Below are 17,369 nucleotides of genomic sequence, written 5' to 3'. Positions count from 1 at the left end.
CCATGTTCGAGGACTCACTCAAGAATCTGTGCAGCAACAGCACTGTTGTTATGGACTTTATAAAAACAGTCATAAACAAGTGTGATCCCACAAAATAATTCAGAGATTTCCCCAACCAGAAACCTGAGATGAACCATGAGATCTGCAGTCTACTGAGGGCCATAAGTGGCATTCAGGCCTAACGATCAAGAAAACGCAACAGGTCCAAGTACGATCTCCAGTAAGCCATCTTGTGTGTGAAGTGGCAATTCCAGACCAAACTTGAATCATTGAAGGATGCTCGACAGCTGTGGCAGGTCCTGAATGCTATAATCTCCTACAAAATGAAACCTAGTGACATAGGTGACAAGTCTTCGTTTCCAGATGAGCTCAATGCCTATATGCTCACTTTGACCATCTAAACACGGAGGGGCCTTCACTCCCACAGTCCCCGATGACCCTATGATTTCCGTCTTTGAGGCTAACGTGAGAGCATCCTTCAGGAGGGTGAACCCACAGAAAATACTTGATCTTTTCCTGGCCAAGTACTAAAGATCTCCGCTGATCCACTGGCTGAGATCTTTAACCTCTCGCTTCGGCTGTCTGAGGTACCCACCTGCTTCAAGCAGGCTTCAACTATACCAGTACCTAAGAAGAATGCAGTAATCTGCCTCAGTGACTATCGTCCAGTAGCACTGACATTCAATGCTAGCAGACCCTCAACGTTAATTAGTAAGTTTCAAGACCTTGGCCTCATTAACTCCTTGTGAACTGGATCCTTGATTTCCTCACTTGCAGACCCCAGAGAGTTCAGATTGGCAACAGCATCCCTTCTACAATCTCTATCAGTACAAGTGTACCGACAGGCTGTGTGCTTAGCCCACTGCTCTAATCACTCCACACTTACAACTGTGAGGCTAAGCACAGCTCCAATGCCATATTTAAGTTTGTCAACAATACCATGTTCACTGGCCAAACCAAAAGTGGTGACGAACAAGATATAGGAAGGAGATTGAAAATATGGCTGAGCGGTGCCACAAAACAACTTCTCACTCAATGTCAGCAAAACCAAGGAGATTATTATTGATTTCAGGAGAAATCCAGAGGTCCATGAACCAGTCCTCGCCAGGGGATCAGAAGAGAAGAGGGTCAGCAACTTCAATATAGATATATTGATTGGTTGCAACAGTCTGGAATGGAAACACCAACGCCCTTGAATGAAAAAACCTGCAAAAAAAGTGGATATTGCCCAGTTCATCAAAGGTAAAGCCTTCCCCATCGTTCAGCGCATCTACATGGAGCGTTGTCGCAGGAAAGCAGCATCCATCATCAAGGAACCCCACCATCCAGGCCATGCACTCTTTTCGCTGCTGCCATCAGGAAGGAGGTACAGGAAGCCTCAAGACTCACATCACCAGGTTCAGGAACAATTATTATCCCTCAACCATCAGGTGCTTGAACCAAATTACAACTTGTAACTTGTAAATTGTAACCAAATTACACTCATCTCATCACTGAACTGTTCCCACAACCTATGGACTCACATTCAAGGATTCTTCATCTCATGTTCTCGATTTTTATTGCTTATTTCTGATTATTTATTCCTTTTTTTTTTCTTTTTGTATTTGCACAGTTTGTTACCTTTTGCATATTGGTTTGTCTGTCCTATTGGGTGCATTTTTTCATTGGTTCTATTATGTTTCTTGTATTTACTGTGAATGTCTGCAAAAGAATGAATCTCAGGGTTGTATATCGTGACATATATGTACTTTGATAGTAAATTTACTTCGAACTTCCAATTACTTTGCTTGGTTAAACCAAATCTGGCACAATAATTTTCCCAAAATAATGATGAGTCCTACCTTTATGGTTGAAGATACCCTCCATCTCCATACTGCTACGTGAATGTGCAATACACAGAACACTGCTGGGAACCACTCCTTCAGCAGCTGGAGATCGATCTGTTGTACGCACCAGACACCAGTCAGGCTTATCATGGGGCCTCTCTAAAACCTCCACAGTTTGACCCCGTCGAATGCTCAACTCATTACTATTCGTTGCCGCAAAGTCATGGATAACCACTGTTAACTCACACCCACCGGACAACTGTGGAGAGAACAGAGACAGACATGAGAGAGCCAACATATTGGCCCAGACAAAAGATAATACTGTCATTACCAAATTTTATCAGCCATGACTAATGCAATTCTTTTCACATTTCTGCAGCCCACAAGATTGCTGGAATCCATTATTTTAAACTCTGCTACGCATATCAAAACACCAGCCACAAAATAAACTGAGAATATCATTTAGCTTTCCATACTAAATTGCAAAATTAATCATTACTTCAAAACTTAATCAAAGACAAACTTATTAATATTAAAAATTCCAGGTATTTTCTTTGTAAATATTCACAATTCCTTACTGAAGACCTGAAATAATATTTGTATTGCTGACTGTTAACATTACGTGGATGATATAATTTCCCTGAAAGAACAACTTCAACTGACAAAGTTTGTTTCAATCTCCTTGTAGGATTATCTCAAAGCACTTCATAGCTTGCAAATTATTTTTTGAAATGTAGAAATTTAGGAAATTCATCAACAAGTTGCCTACTAAATTTTAGAAACATGAATCACAAGAGACCGCAGAGGAAATGGAGTGATGACATTTTGGATCAAAGCCCTTTTGACCGGATGAAGAATCTCATCACAAAACAGTGAAGGTCTATTACCCTCCAAAGATGAGCCACTATGTTCCTCCAGCATTTGTTTGTTGCTCTAGACACAGAATGTCCAGGTAACCTTTATCCTTAATAACACTGAATGAAAGGTAATTAGAGGTCTAGATATTATGGATAACTCCCTAAACTGTGCAGTGTTTTATTTTTAATATCAACTGGAAAACAACCAATTAACAGATCCTTCAATAACCTACAATGCAGTATTTCTGAAATAATTTATCTTCAAATAAAATCTCCCCCAGATAATTGACCTAAATAAAAGTCTGGGTGCAGGTTTCCAACAAATATAACTTTGCCTTGGACCTGTTCTTAAATAATTAAAATTAAATGTGGTGTTTAAATGGATTAAACTTGAGTTAAAAGTATCCAAAGAACTTTAGGTTCTCTTTGATATTACAAAACAAAATTTTATTTTAGAAGTTCACAATGTTATTCCCAATTACTGTTTTTGGTAATTACAAAATACTGTTCTCATCAGATTTCAAATGGTTCTAGTACTTTGTTCCCATGCTATTGTTATAATTTGCTAGCTCACTTCAATTTGCATTTTACTCAGTGAATTTTTGTGTGACCTTTTATAGAGATTGAACCTCCTGCTATTACCAAGCTACACTCAACAAGTGGAAAACACAACCAAGCTCACAGACCTTCCTAATGACTCACGATTAAACATGTGGTGAATATTTAGCTTTGGGCTTTGAAAAAATGTCATCATGGCAAATCACTGCACTTTACAACATGTAAACTTAGATGTTTACACATTTCAAAATCCATTGCCAACTTCAAATGTAGTTTATATAATTAATGATTGTAGAGAGCATACCAAGTAAGTATATTCTGATTTTCATGGATGGAGTGAAAACCATAAGTAGCTGTAATTACAACAATTAATGCCTTCAGTCTGTCAACAGGGTCTGTAAGTTATTTAACTTTCAATGTTTATTTACAATTATTTGGTTAAATACTTTGCAATAAATTCAACACGATTTTGTGAAGAAATCAGATTATGAAATAAGGAAGCAAAAAACTTAGCTTAAAATATGTCAACATTTTCATTTTCTGAACAAATTTGAAGATCTGATAGAGCAACTTTTTGTTCTAAGTAACAAAATAAATACACATACCAAACCAAAGCTGTCCCATTCCCAACCCAATCCCATCCACCTACTCTTCACTTCAGATTAATTGAAGTGTGCAGCTACTGATTGACTTGAAGGACTGAAGTTGATCAATTTATTCAGGGATAGGAATAACTTATCTACTTTGAATACAGAATGTATGTTTGATATTGTAAAGAATAAAAACATTAAATAATGCCTTTTACAATTTCAAGATCCCCCAAAGTGCTTTAGAGCCAATCTGGAGTGCAATTGCTGTTCTGATGTGGGAAATATGCAAGTTCTAACAGATTTTATAAAATGACCAGATAATCTATCTCTTCTCCAATTTTGGTTGAAGGATAAACATTAGCCAAAATGCTAGATGAGAATTCCTTGTTCTTCTTCAGGGTTATTACATAGGCTCTTTTCTATCCAAATGAAATGACAGACAAGACCTCATAAACACAAGAGATTCTGCAAATTCTGGAAATCCAGAGCTACACACAAAATCCTGGAGGAACTCAACAGGCCAGGCAGCATTGATGGAAATGAATGAACAGTTGACGTTTTGGGCCAAGACCCTTCATCAAGACTCAAGGCCTCATTTTTTGTGCTTCAGATTCCTGAACGGTCAGAGAATCCATGAATACTACTACATATTTTCATTCTTTGCGTTATTTATTTTTGTAACTTCTCATGATTTTTATGTCCTGCACTGCACTGCTGCTGCAAAACAATACAATTCTTAACACGTTAATGATAATAAACCTGATTCTAATTCTGACTACAACTCTGCTTCTCAAACTATCACAATTGCCCTGCAAAGGAGACACAAAGTTAGTACAAATGGTTGAGCCAGATGTGTAGTAGAGTATTGCACGAAGTAAACATGCATTGGATTGGTCTGTCAGTCAAGTGACCCCAGTGTAATGTAACTTTTGAGGTGTGTAACAAGTTCCAGGCTATTAAGTACAAATTTACGCTTGATAGAGTCAGAACAAATAGAGGTATTCCACTTGTAGGGCTGAATGGTGGCGTAGTGGGTTAGTGCAACACTATACAGTGCCAGTAATTCTGGTTCAATTCTTGCCTCTATCTGTAAGGAGCTTTATGTTCACTCCATGTGGTTTTCCTAAAGATGCTCTGAATTTCTCCCACATTTCGGACATTACGGTTAATAAGTTGTGGGCATGCTATGGGGGCGCTGGATGCATGGCAGCATTTGCAGGCTGCTCTCAGCACATCCAATGACACAAACAACGCAGTTCACAATATGTTTCCATATGTATGTGACAAATAAAGCTAATAAAGCTAATCTTTCTTTAGTTCATAAAATACATAACTATGAAGGGATTTTCTGAAGTTGAATGCTTTGTCTTTAAAAAAAGAAATCTTTCAGTGTATTTTCAAAATTTCAGCTATCATATTCACATCCCTTCAGGATTAACCTGCTTGGTGGCGCAACAGTATCAGCGCCGGACTCTGGAGCGAAGGTTCCTAAATTCGAATCCAAGTTGGGTTGAGCGTCGAGCTAGCAACTCGGCCTCGTAAAAACAAGAATAGTTTGCTACGGAAACACTGTCATGATGGTGCCCCGATAACTCCACTGGTGAGTTAAGGGCTATTCTTCTTCTTCTTCTTCAGGATTAAACCATAGACTATGGATTTTAACAGGGAGTACAATTACCATATGATCCTTCTCATCGTGGATGAATCAGTGGAAAAAGATGGTTATCGTAAGTACAAGCTAGTCTGTCATTACTGTGATGCATTTACATTTTGCAACTGATGCATTCAAAATAATTAAAACAACTGAACTACATTCAATCACAAAGCAAAATGAAAATATTATATGGTAGGAATAATTTCTACTGTAAAAATAAAAGCAAACTATTACATGATTCACAATAGGCTTTATACCCAGGCTTCAATCAAAATTATTTAATGATTAAAACAATGGGACTTTCAGCTAATGACATTGAATTAATTTAGAATCAATTGAGAACAAACATCCTGGATTGAATTAAAGCAACAGACATTGAGGGGGAAACAACTGGATAAGATTTCTACAAATGCAATGTTATAATGCTTTAATTAGGTTGTTAATATTTTAATCAAGCTTCCCTAAGTATGGACAAGTGCTAATCCATTATTAACACCCTCATTAGATCGCCATTAAAAAAATCATTCAGTATAACCTATAACATAATCCATTAAGTTTGTTGATATAACATTTTAGTTGCATAAAATACATATTTTATTCTCAGAACAGCGTAATGAATATTACTCTAAAGACACAAAATAACTGGCTTGGTAAGTCATGAAAGGTTAATGTAATATCCATATGTTTTATTTTTACATACAGTCAACAAGAATTTCAAAAATAGGAAGATATCACACAAATTGAAGAACGCCAATCGATAAAGGTTAAATTGTTTTCTTTACAAACAGCTAATTCTTTTAGAACTCTAAAGGCTGTATATTTATTGGAGAAGCAATTTATTAATGCTATCATGGCAACATTATTGGCAAAGCATTATCCTATATGATGCAGCCAACTACTTTGCTAATTATTATTAAAACATAAGAAAAGAAAACCACCACCACATTTTTGGATTATTTTCCTGATTCCTATCTTACCCTTGAAATCTATGCCATAGTACAAGAAACTTACCCAGTTTTGATGAGGAACAGCTAGGGAGCTCAGAAGCTGGGATACAGACTCCATACTTCGGCTTGAACTACCAGCTGAATCATTTAAATCTTTCATTGCTTTCTCACAATACCAGGAATACTAAAATGGCCTCAAAGGCAGTTTCAAATCCACACCAGTTGATTTCCTGTATTTATTTTGCAGTGGAGGTGGACTATATTCTTTCAAGTAAATTCAGAATACAATGAATTCTCTTCACATTAAAGGTAGGATATTAACATATCAAAGAGGTTCTGTACTGATGCAAAAGCCAAAGGGGTGTACCTATAATCAGCCGAAAAAGCGTGTTTCATGATTACTCTCAATTGCTGCACCAATCAGCAGAAGAGCTTTTTCTACCTTCAGTTGCTGGGCGTACATGAAAAGCAGTGAGCAGTGATTGTCATGACCACGATGGTAGCATATTAACTTAAAGCATACTGTGGAAAAATAACTGCTATTTATAAAGTAAATAAACATATTATTTAACTTCAAAGTTGCTGGTGAACGCAGCAGGCCAGGCAGCATCTGTAGGAAGAGGTGCAGTCGACGTTTCCTACGCTCCCTACGCAACTCCCTTGTCCATTCGTCCCCCCCATCCCTCCCCACTGATCTCCCTCCTGGCACTTATCCGTGTAAGCGGAACAAGTGCTACACATGCCCTTACACTTCCTCCCTTACCACCATTCAGGGCCCCAAAGAATCCTTCCAGGTGAGGCAATACTTCACCTGTGAGTCGACTGGGATGATATACTGTGTCCGGTGCTCCCGATGTGGCCTTTTATATATTGGCGAGACCCGACGCAGACTGGGAGACCGCTTTGCTGAACATCTACGCTCTGTCCGCCAGAGAAAGCAGGATCTCCCAATGGCCACACATTTTAATTCCACATCCCATTCCCATTCTGACATGTCTATCCACGGCCTCCTCTACTGTAAAGATGAAGCCACACTCAGGTTGGAGGAACAGCACCTTATATTCCGTCTGGGTAGCCTCCAACCTGATGGCATGAACATCGACTTCTTTAACTTCCGCTAAGGCCCCACCTCCCCCTCGTACCCCATCTGTTACTTATTTTTATGCGCACATTCTTTCTCTCACTCTCCTTTTTCTCCCTCTGAATATACCTCTTGCCCATCCTCTGGGTCCCACCCCCCACCTTGTCTTTCTTCCCGGACCTCCTGTCCCATGATCTTCTCGTATCCCCTTTTGCCTATCACCTGTCCAGCTCTTGGCTCCATCCCTCCCCCTCCTGTCTTCTCCTATCATTTTGGATCTCCCCCTCCCCTCCAACTTTCAAATCCCTTACTCACTCTTCCTTCAGTTAGTCCTGACGAAGGGTCTCGGCCTGAAACGTTGACTGCACCTCTTCCTACAGATGCTGCCTGGCCTGCTGCGTTCACCAGCAACTTTGATGTGTGTTGCTTGAATTTCCAGCATCTGCAGAATTCCTGTTGCTTGCGTTTAAAGTAACTACTGCGAAGCCTCTTCCGGTGATGCCTACACCGAAGAAGTTTAGATCCTCTCTTCGACGGGAGTTCAGTGAAACCATCTCTCACTGCTCCCCATCTGTAATTTCTTTGGCTCTTCAACTTTTCGACCATACTTTGACTCAGACTCGCTATCACAGCCATATATCCTTTCTTGGAACATGCCTCTGTCGCCAACTTACTCCAGTTGGCTTTAGGATTCGTTTCCAAGCCTCTCAATTTGGACCTTCAGAGGATCCCAGGTACTCACATTTTATTGACTCTGCCTCTCGCCGCTTCTCCCGTCAAGTTCTGAAGGTGACTCTTTCCGCCATGAGGAGGTACTTGGTGTCCCTATTCCAGACCCTTCCACACCTTCGGGACACTTTCTTCGCCGTCTGTAATGGTCCTACCCGTTATTTCATCCTCCGTCGGATTCACGCCTGCAATCGCCATTTTTTTGACTTTGTAATGTTAGGCAAAGATTGCAAGATCCTACACCTACGGACTCCAGAGCCTGCTAGCCCTGAAACTAGCAGGCATGAACTTCAGATTGCGGCCTCTGCCATTGATCTCGCCGGCTCCAACACCTCAGGGCATATTCAAAACCCGGACTCCAGCAACGACCATGGACACCTTCACAGCGATTGCGCAACCACCAACTGCAACGCCAGCCTTGAACTCCAGGCCGGGTCTTTATGTGCTGCTATTGTGACCCCCGTCTCCCCTTCCCCCACCAATACTCTGCAACCCCCTCTCCTTCAGATCCCATCGTCAGCTCCTGGGTACTCAGAGGCTCCATCTTCTTCTCACCCCAACCCTCCCCTCTCCATTGACACCCCCAGTCTCCCCCCTCCCGCCTCTGATCCCAGCTCTCAAGATTCCAGCCTTGAACTCCAGGCCGGGTCTTTATGTGCTGCTATTGTGACCCCCGTCTCCCCTTCCCCCACCACCACTCCGCAGCCCCGTCTTCCTCAGATCCCACCGTCAGCTCCTGGGCCCTCGGAGGCTCCATCTTCCTCTCACCCCAACCCTCCCCTCTCCATTGACACACCCAGCCTCCCGCCTCCCCCCTCTGATCCCAGCTCTCATCCGTGCCGGGTCTTTACCATCCCCTCCGACCTTCAACTGTCGGAGGCAGAATGCTCTGTTCTCAGTAAGGGCCTCACTTTTGTCCCCCTTCGCCCACACCTCAGCGAGTTCCGTGTTTGCCATGATGCGGAACTTTTCTTCCGCCGTCTCTGTCTCCGAGCCCACTTCTTTGGCAAGGACTCTTCCACCCCCACCGATGACCACTCTCCCGTCTTCAATCCTCCTCTTCTTCATGGACACCCCGCTCTGGATCTCTTTATCGCTAACTGCCGACGGGACATCAACCGTCTCGACTTCACCGCACCTTGTCCCCATTCCAACCTCACTCCTTCGGAACGCTCTGCTCTCCACTCCCTCCGCACTAATCCTAACCTTATTATTAAACCCGCCGATAAGGGGGGTGCTGTTGTAGTCTGGCGTACTGACCTCTACCTTGCCGAGGCACAGCGACAACTCGCGGATACCTCCTCTTATTTACCCCTCGATCGTGACCCCACTAAGGAGCACCAGGCCATTGTCTCCCACACCATCACCGACTTTATCTGCTCAGGGGATCTCCCATCCACTGCTACCAACCTTATAGTTCCCACACCTCGCACTTCCCGTTTCTACCTCCTACCCAAGATCCACAAACCCGCCTGTCCTGGCCGACCTATTGTCTCAGCTTGCTCCTGCCCCACCGAACTCATTTCTGCATACCTCGACACGGTTTTATCACCCCTTGTTCAATCCCTTCCTACCTATGTTCGTGACACTTCTCACGCTCTTAAACTTTTCGATGATTTTAAGTTCCCTGGCCCCCACCGCTTTACTTTCACCATGGATGTCCAGTCCTTATATACTTCCATCCCCCATCAGGAAGGTTTCAAAGCTCTACGCTTCTTTTTGGATTCCAGACCTAATCAGTCCTTACTCTTAATAATTTCTCCTTGGGCTCCTCCCACTTCCTCCAAACTAAAGGTGTAGCTATGCGCACCCGTATGGGTCCTAGCTATGCCTACCTTTTTGTTGGGTTTGTGGAACAATCTATGTGCCGTGCCTATTCTGGTATCTGTCCCCCACTTTACCTTCACTACATCGACGACTGCATTGGCGCTGCTTCCTGCACGCATGCAGAACTCGTTGACTTTATTAACTTTGCCTCCAACTTTCACCCTGCCCTCAAGTTTACCTGGTCCATTTCCGACACCTCTCTCTCCTTTCTAGATCTTTCTGTCTCTGTCTCTGGAGACAGCTTATCCACTGATGTCTACTATAAGCCTACTGACTCTCACAGCTATCTGGACTATTCCTCTTCTCACCCTGTCTCTTGCAAAAACGCCATCCCATTCTCGCAATTCCTCCGCGTCTCCGCCGCATCTGCTCTCAGGATGAGGCTTTTCATTCTAGGACGAGGGAGATGTCTTCCTTTTTTAAAGAAAGAGGCTTCCCTTCCTCTACTATCAACTCTGCTCTTAAACGCATCTCCCCCATTTCACGTACATCTGCTCTCACTCCATCCTCCCGCCACCCCACTAGGAATAGGGTTCCCCTGGTCCTCACCTACCACCCCACCAGCCTCCGGGTCCAACACATTATTCTCCGTAACTTCCGCCACCTCCAACGGGATCCCACCACTAAGCACATCTTTCCCTCCCCTGCTCTTTCTGCATTCCGCAGGGATCGCTCCCTACGCAACTCCCTTGTCCATTCATCCCCCCCATCCCTCCCCACTGATCTCCCTCCTGGCACTTATCCGTGTAAGCGGAACAAGTGCTACACATGCCCTTACACTTCCTCCCTTACCATCATTCAGGGCCCCAAACAATCCTTCCAGGTGAGGCAACACTTAACCTGTGAGTCGACTGGGGTGATATACTGCGTCCGGTGCTCGCGATGTGGCCTTTTATATATTGGCGAGACCCGACGCAGACTGGGAGACCGCTTTGCTGAACACCTACGCTCTGTCCGCCAGAGAAAGCAGGATCTCCCAGTGGCCACACATTTTAATTGCACATCCCATTCCCATTCTGACATGTCTATCCACGGCCTCCTCTACTGTAAAGATGAAACCACACTCAGGTTGGAGGAACAACACCTTATATTCCGTCTGGGTAGCCTCCAACCTGATGGCATGAACATCGACTTCTCTAACTTCCGCTAAGGCCCCACCTCCCCCTCGTACCCCATCTGTTACTTATTTTTATGCACACATTCTTTCTCTCACTCTCCTTTTTCTCCCTCTGAATATACCTCTTGCCCACCCTCTGGGTCCCCCCCCCCCCGTCTTTCTTCCCGGACCTCCTGCCCCATGATCCTCTCGTATCCCCTTTTGCCTATCACCTGTCCAGCTCTTGGCTCCATCCCTCCCCCTCCTGTCTTCTCCTATCATTTTGGATCTCCCCCTCCCCCTCCAACTTTCAAATCCCTTACTCACTCTTCCTTCAGTTAGTCCTGAAGAAGGGTCTCGGCCTGAAACGTCGACTGCACCTCTTCCTACAGATGCTGCCTGGCTTGCTGCGTTCACCAGCAACTTTGATGTGTGTTGCTTGATATTATTTAACTGAAATTTTCAGGCGAGATGCAAGCATCAAGAAGTGAATTGTAATAAGAAGTTACTTTCCAGGCGTAGTTAAAAAGAAACCTCCAAAGAAAGATCATTGGGTGAAACCTACCATTCCAAGAAATAATAATTTTAACTAAATAATTTCACCTGTAAAGATAAGCTCACAAAACACATGAAGAAAAGAATGATACTCTCCTAGCATGGATGAGAGAGGTGGAAGAAATCTGATATTGAGCATAAACTCAGGCATGGAGATACTGAGGTGAACGGCCAATCCCTGTTAAGTAAATACCTTGACTTCTCATCTCTCCAACCAAACAGGAGCCTGTTTAGGATATTATTAGCAGAGTGTTTCATGATCCTGACATATTCTTCAAGCAAGATTAGGGCCATTAACACATAGTGGTAGTACTTTTCTTTTAAATTGTACTGGGGGTACTGGCTATTGCAAAATGTGTTGCTTTGCCCAAGTTTCTCCAGACATTTATTTGTGTATGCTTTTAGACCATCCCTCCATGCAAAACTGTTTCAGTTCATCAATATTTCTGGGATACCTTGCATGAACAGCTCTCTTCAGATCAAGCACCTCAATTGGGTTAAAGTCTGGACTCTGTTTGGCCATTCCAAAACACAAAATTTCTTCTTTTTAAACAATTCTGTTGTTGATGTGTTTCAGATCATTGTCTTGTTGCATCATACAACTTCTTTTAAGTTTCAGGTGATGGACCGTTACCCAAACATTCTCCTGTAAAATGTCTTGATACAATTTCGAATTTATTGTTCCCTCAACGACTGCAAGCTGTCCAGGTCCTGGGGCAGCAAAGCAGCTCCAAACCATGATGCTCCTACCACTATGCTTCACGGTTGGGATGAGGTTTTGGTGTTGGTGTGCAGTGCCCCAACTTAGCAAGTTCTAGAGATTTCTGCAGGTCTTTTGCCGTCACTCTTGGGTTCTTTTTCATCTCCTTCAGCATTGCACATTGTGCTTTTAATGCGCTCTTTGCAGGACACCCACCGCTAGGGAGAGTGAATGTCAACCATTTGGAGACAATTTCGCTTTCTGTGGACTGATGAACACTCAGGTCTTTAGAAATGTTTTTGTAGCCTTTTCCAGCTTCATACATCTCTACAAGCAACAGACACAAAATGCTGGTGGAACGTAGCAGGCCAGACAGCATCCATAGAAAGAAGCACAGTCGACATTTTGGGTTGAGACCTTTCGTCAGGACTAACTAAAAGAAGAGATAGTAAGAGATTTGGAAGTGGGAGGGGAGGGGGAGTTCCGAAATGATAGCAGAAGACAGGAGGGGGAGGGATAGAGCTAAGAGCTGGAAAGTTGATTAGCAAAAAAGATACAAGGCTGGAGAAGGGAGAGGAGCATGGGATGGGAGGCCTAGGGAGAAAGAAAGGTGGAGGGGAGCCCAGAGGATAGAGAGCAGGCAAGGAGTAATTGTGAGAGGGACAGAGAGAGAAAAAAAAAGGAAAAAATAAAAATTAATCCCCCTCCCCCTTTCAAATCTCTTACTATCTCCTCTTTCAGTTAGCTCTGATGAAGAGTCTTGGCCCGAAACGTCGACTGTGCTTCTTCCTATGGATGCTGTCTGGCCTGCTGTGTTCCACCAGCATTTTGTGCATGTTGCTTGAATTTCCAGCATCTGCACACTTCCTTGTGTTTGCGTCATACATCTCTATACCTCTTTTTCTAAGGTCCTCTAAAAGTTGTTGTGATCAAGGCATGGTGCACATAAACATAACATGACCTTGTGTGTCTTTTTTTAATAGGGCAGGACCCCTCTACAACCCACACCTCCGCTCTCATCTCATTGAATGGAAAACCTGACTCCAAATAGCTTTTGTAGAATGCATAACCCCAGAGGTTCACATACATTTTTGAACCTAGACTGTGATTGTTTAAATAATGTACTCAGCATTGATGAGAAGTAGTACAATTGTTTGTGTGTTATCAGTTTAGGCAGATTGTGTTAGTCTATTATTGTGACTTAGATGAAGACATGAGTAATTAATGCAGGACACCAGGTAACTGCAAAGGATTCACATACTTTTTTCCTGCAACTGTAAACTGCCAGTAAGCTGCTCCTTTTGGAAAACAGCATCCCTGACTTCAGTACCTGCATGTAGGAAATCAGAAGTCAGATGATCTCAAGTGCAGAACGCAAGCATCCTGAGTGCTTGCGCTGCGTTCACTTTATTTCCAGTCTTGCAGCATTATACCAGCCCTATTCATTTCAATGAAATTAATAGGCTTGATAGAAAAGGGAAGTGAAGGTTTGTGAGCTTTTCTTATATTAGTAAGAAATACATCTGCCTTAGGCCTTTCTTAATCAAACGGAACTATTTTAGCTAATTAAGGAATGCATTTTAAAGTTACACTATCACTTTAAAGCTGCATCATTACATAAAGTTATTCACGGTAGATAAGAACATAAGAAATAGGAGCAAGAGTAGGCCATCTGGCCTGTCGAGACTGCTCTGCCATTCAATAAGATCATGGCTGATCTGTCATGGATTCATCATCATACACACATAATATCAAACATACATAAATAAATGTCTGAGAGGAACTTGGATAAAGAAACACATTTTCTAATAGCGGTAATCTTATTTTAGTTTCAAACCACAAATTCTACTGGATGATGCTGCTGACTTTCAGTTTTGAAAGCTATAGGAAGTCACTGGTTGAATTGTGAAGAGTACCATTTCTGGAGCTAATTCATTGGTATCTAGTTCAGTCCATGAAAACTATATGGATTATCACAATGTTGCCTACCTTATCACTGTCCAAAGTGTTCTGTGAGGTCCGTGATGCTATGGAAATTGTGTCAGGTTGGCTGCTTGCATCTCCCTGACTGTCCAGTTCTTCTCCATCCCTAAAAAACAATGAAACACCCCACACTCGTTAGTACTTCCAGTGAATCATAACGAACTGTGATTCTTAATTATTATAAATCTGCCACCATAGGTACTTAATTGTTAACCATATTTATTAGAAGTTATATAACAACAATGTGCACTTCCTATCCAATAAGAACATGCATTATGACAAGTGTGTTTTCAGGATGTCATCAAGATGCTTTTTTTCCCCTGAAGTACATGGGAAAATTACACTTATATACAACTTCAATGAGGTGACCTGCTGCCAAGTAATTCACAATATGGTTGTCAAACAAAATCTGAATACAAGCCATATACTGAAATAACTAAACAAATTATAAGCATGTGGTCAAAATTAGGTTTTAAGGAATACCTTCATGGAACAGAGATGGAGAAGTTTACTGTGGAAACTTTAGTACTTACTACCTAGGTAAACAAGTACATAACCACCAATGGTAAAGCAATATACATTATGGATTTACAAGATGTAGAACTCTGGAGGGTAATGTGACTCCTGGAAGTCATAAGATTCCCAGGGTGGATAAACCCCTAGGGACTGAGGAGGTGTCCCCTCGGACATGGGAGGCTGGTGCAGGAACTTGCAGGAACTCTGGCAGAGATATTAAAACATCCTCAGCCACAGCTGAGGTGCTGGAGGACTGGAGGACAGGAAATGCGGTTCCGTTATTCAAGCAAGACGAAGAAAAGTAATCGGCTGGTATTCAAAGGCATAGGATATACATGGATGCGGATGGACAGGTCCAGATAAGAGACAGTCAACATAGCTTTGTACGTGGTAGGTCATGCCTAATCAATCTTATAGTTTTTTGAGGAGGTTACCAAGAACCTTGATGGAAGGGAAGGCAGTGGATCTTGTCTGCATGGACTTCAGCAAATCCTCTGACAAAGTCCTGCATGGAAGGCTTGCCTAGATGATTAAGTCACTTGGCATTCAGGATGAATAGTCAACTTGATTCAACTTTGGCTTAGCATTACAAGGATATCTTAAGTGGGTTAGGACTTTATATCCTGGAGCATAGGAGAATGAGGGGAGATCTTATAGAGGTATACAAAATCATGAAGAGTATAGATAAGGCATGCAGGATTTTTACCATCAGACAGGGTAAGACTAGAATTAGAGGTCGTAGTTTAGGATGAAAGCTGAAATACTTAAGAGGGATCTGATGGGGAACTACTTCACATTTACCAAGCTGGTTTGGAGAGGTCATTAAAGAGCTATTCAACCTAATCGCACATATTCTCACTAAAGGAAAGTACTCAGAAAATTGGAAATATGGGATAAAAATAGCAAGTACTGGAACCAGTCAGTGGGGAAAGCAAATGCGGAGATGAACACAGGAATAACCATTTGAGTTAATGATCACTCATAAGAGCTGTTTTATGAAAAGTGATCTGTTCCTCTCTGCACAATATTTTTGTTAACAGCACTCTACAATATTTATAATATTAACACTAGAATCTGAATTTCACCAGATAAGTTCAAGAAAAACAATTAAATGGAGATAAACACATGCTCGAGTCCATATTCTAAGTTATGACGCACAGATAGAACAATTTTTTAAACATTGTATGAATGCTTGCAGAAATCACAGTGTACAAAAATACATCCAAAGATATCAGGCAATGCTTTAGTTAACCAGCTCTCTAATTTGGTGGTTGCTATGGCATTCACTGACATTTGTAAGCTATGGGCCACACATTTACTGAAAGTGTTTCTCCTCAATTTGCAAATCATTAATTTTTAAAAAATATTTGCTTTTCTGACAAATACTTTTGATGCACAGAGAGAGTTCACAGAAACCCACAAATAGAAAATTATTGTAATTGCGGCAACATTTCTGAAAAACAGCTTTCAATCTTTATGTACTGTCTGGCATCTACAAGTCGTTTTGTGTGATCAGAAAAAAAAATTGTTTTTTTTTGTTTTACAATTTACCTTATTAGTAAAATTAACTTTGGGGAAGGAGACAAAACACAAAAATATTAAAGCATAATTTCAAGAAAATTCCTTATCAGTCTCCATTTTCTAACAATAATCTACCTGAGTAGTTATGTAGGAATATGCAGACTCTTCTACCAACATGCATCAAAGACCTAAAGCTTGTCATGTTTTCATCAACAACCATTCCCTTCTGTACAATTATCACACTGTGAGTCAATTAACACAATTATGTATGTTTCTCTGGTAACTTAGCTTTTATCACAGCCATTAAACCCAAGGTAGTATTTATAGTATGTGCACCTACAAATGGAGGAAAATATAAAAGGACAAAAATTACATTTGTTGCCTAGCAACCAATTCTGAAATTTTAACCATATTAACAATTGTATGTCTTCTCTTGCTTATGGAGCTAGCTAGCCACGTCACAATGTAGATGGACACAGTTAGTCAATTAGTGGTAGATTGTTGTAATTGGGACAATCATGTAGGGTTCAAAATTCTGCAGCTTTATGCAAGGCATATTCTGCCTCATCAAAATGAAATTACAGGACAGCGATAGCTAATAATAAATGGAAGCTCGTGAAGTGCGTTACCCAGGTTAAGAAATCAGGACAACTCCCTCTGCTATATTCCTTCCTTCCACTAGCCCAGAGAGCAAACGTTACCACATCTTCGCTCTGCAGTCCTGACAATGATCCTACATCTTTCTTTAGTTTCTCCCTAGTTCCGCCCCCTCCCCCCCCGCCCAATTTATAGGATGAGCAGTAGCATGGCAGTTACCGTAATGCTATTACAGTGCCAGCGACCTGTGTTCAACTCCACCACTGTCTGTGAGGAGTTTCCTCTGGGTGCCCCAGTTCCCTCCCACATTCCAAAGATATGTGGGTTAGCAG

General features: G+C 42.0%; 1 protein-coding gene across 3 annotated transcripts in view; it reads right to left on the bottom strand.

Moving 5' to 3' along the window:
- LOC140212458 (triple functional domain protein) overlaps positions 1-17,369 on the bottom strand; it is a 341,882-nt gene that overhangs the window by 103,189 nt on the left and 221,324 nt on the right. For all 3 annotated transcript variants that reach the window (XM_072283275.1, XM_072283276.1, XM_072283277.1), the window contains exons 33-34: positions 14,410-14,509; positions 1,842-2,085 (exon numbers count right to left, since the gene is read on the bottom strand). In XM_072283275.1, the coding sequence (XP_072139376.1) occupies positions 1,842-2,085; positions 14,410-14,509 (344 nt within the window). The remainder of the gene's footprint in view (positions 1-1,841; positions 2,086-14,409; positions 14,510-17,369) is intronic.

This window comes from Mobula birostris, chromosome 19 (genome assembly GCF_030028105.1).
Source record: "Mobula birostris isolate sMobBir1 chromosome 19, sMobBir1.hap1, whole genome shotgun sequence".
NCBI lineage: Eukaryota > Metazoa > Chordata > Chondrichthyes > Myliobatiformes > Myliobatidae > Mobula > Mobula birostris.
This window is presented reverse-complemented; position numbering and strand designations above follow the sequence as displayed.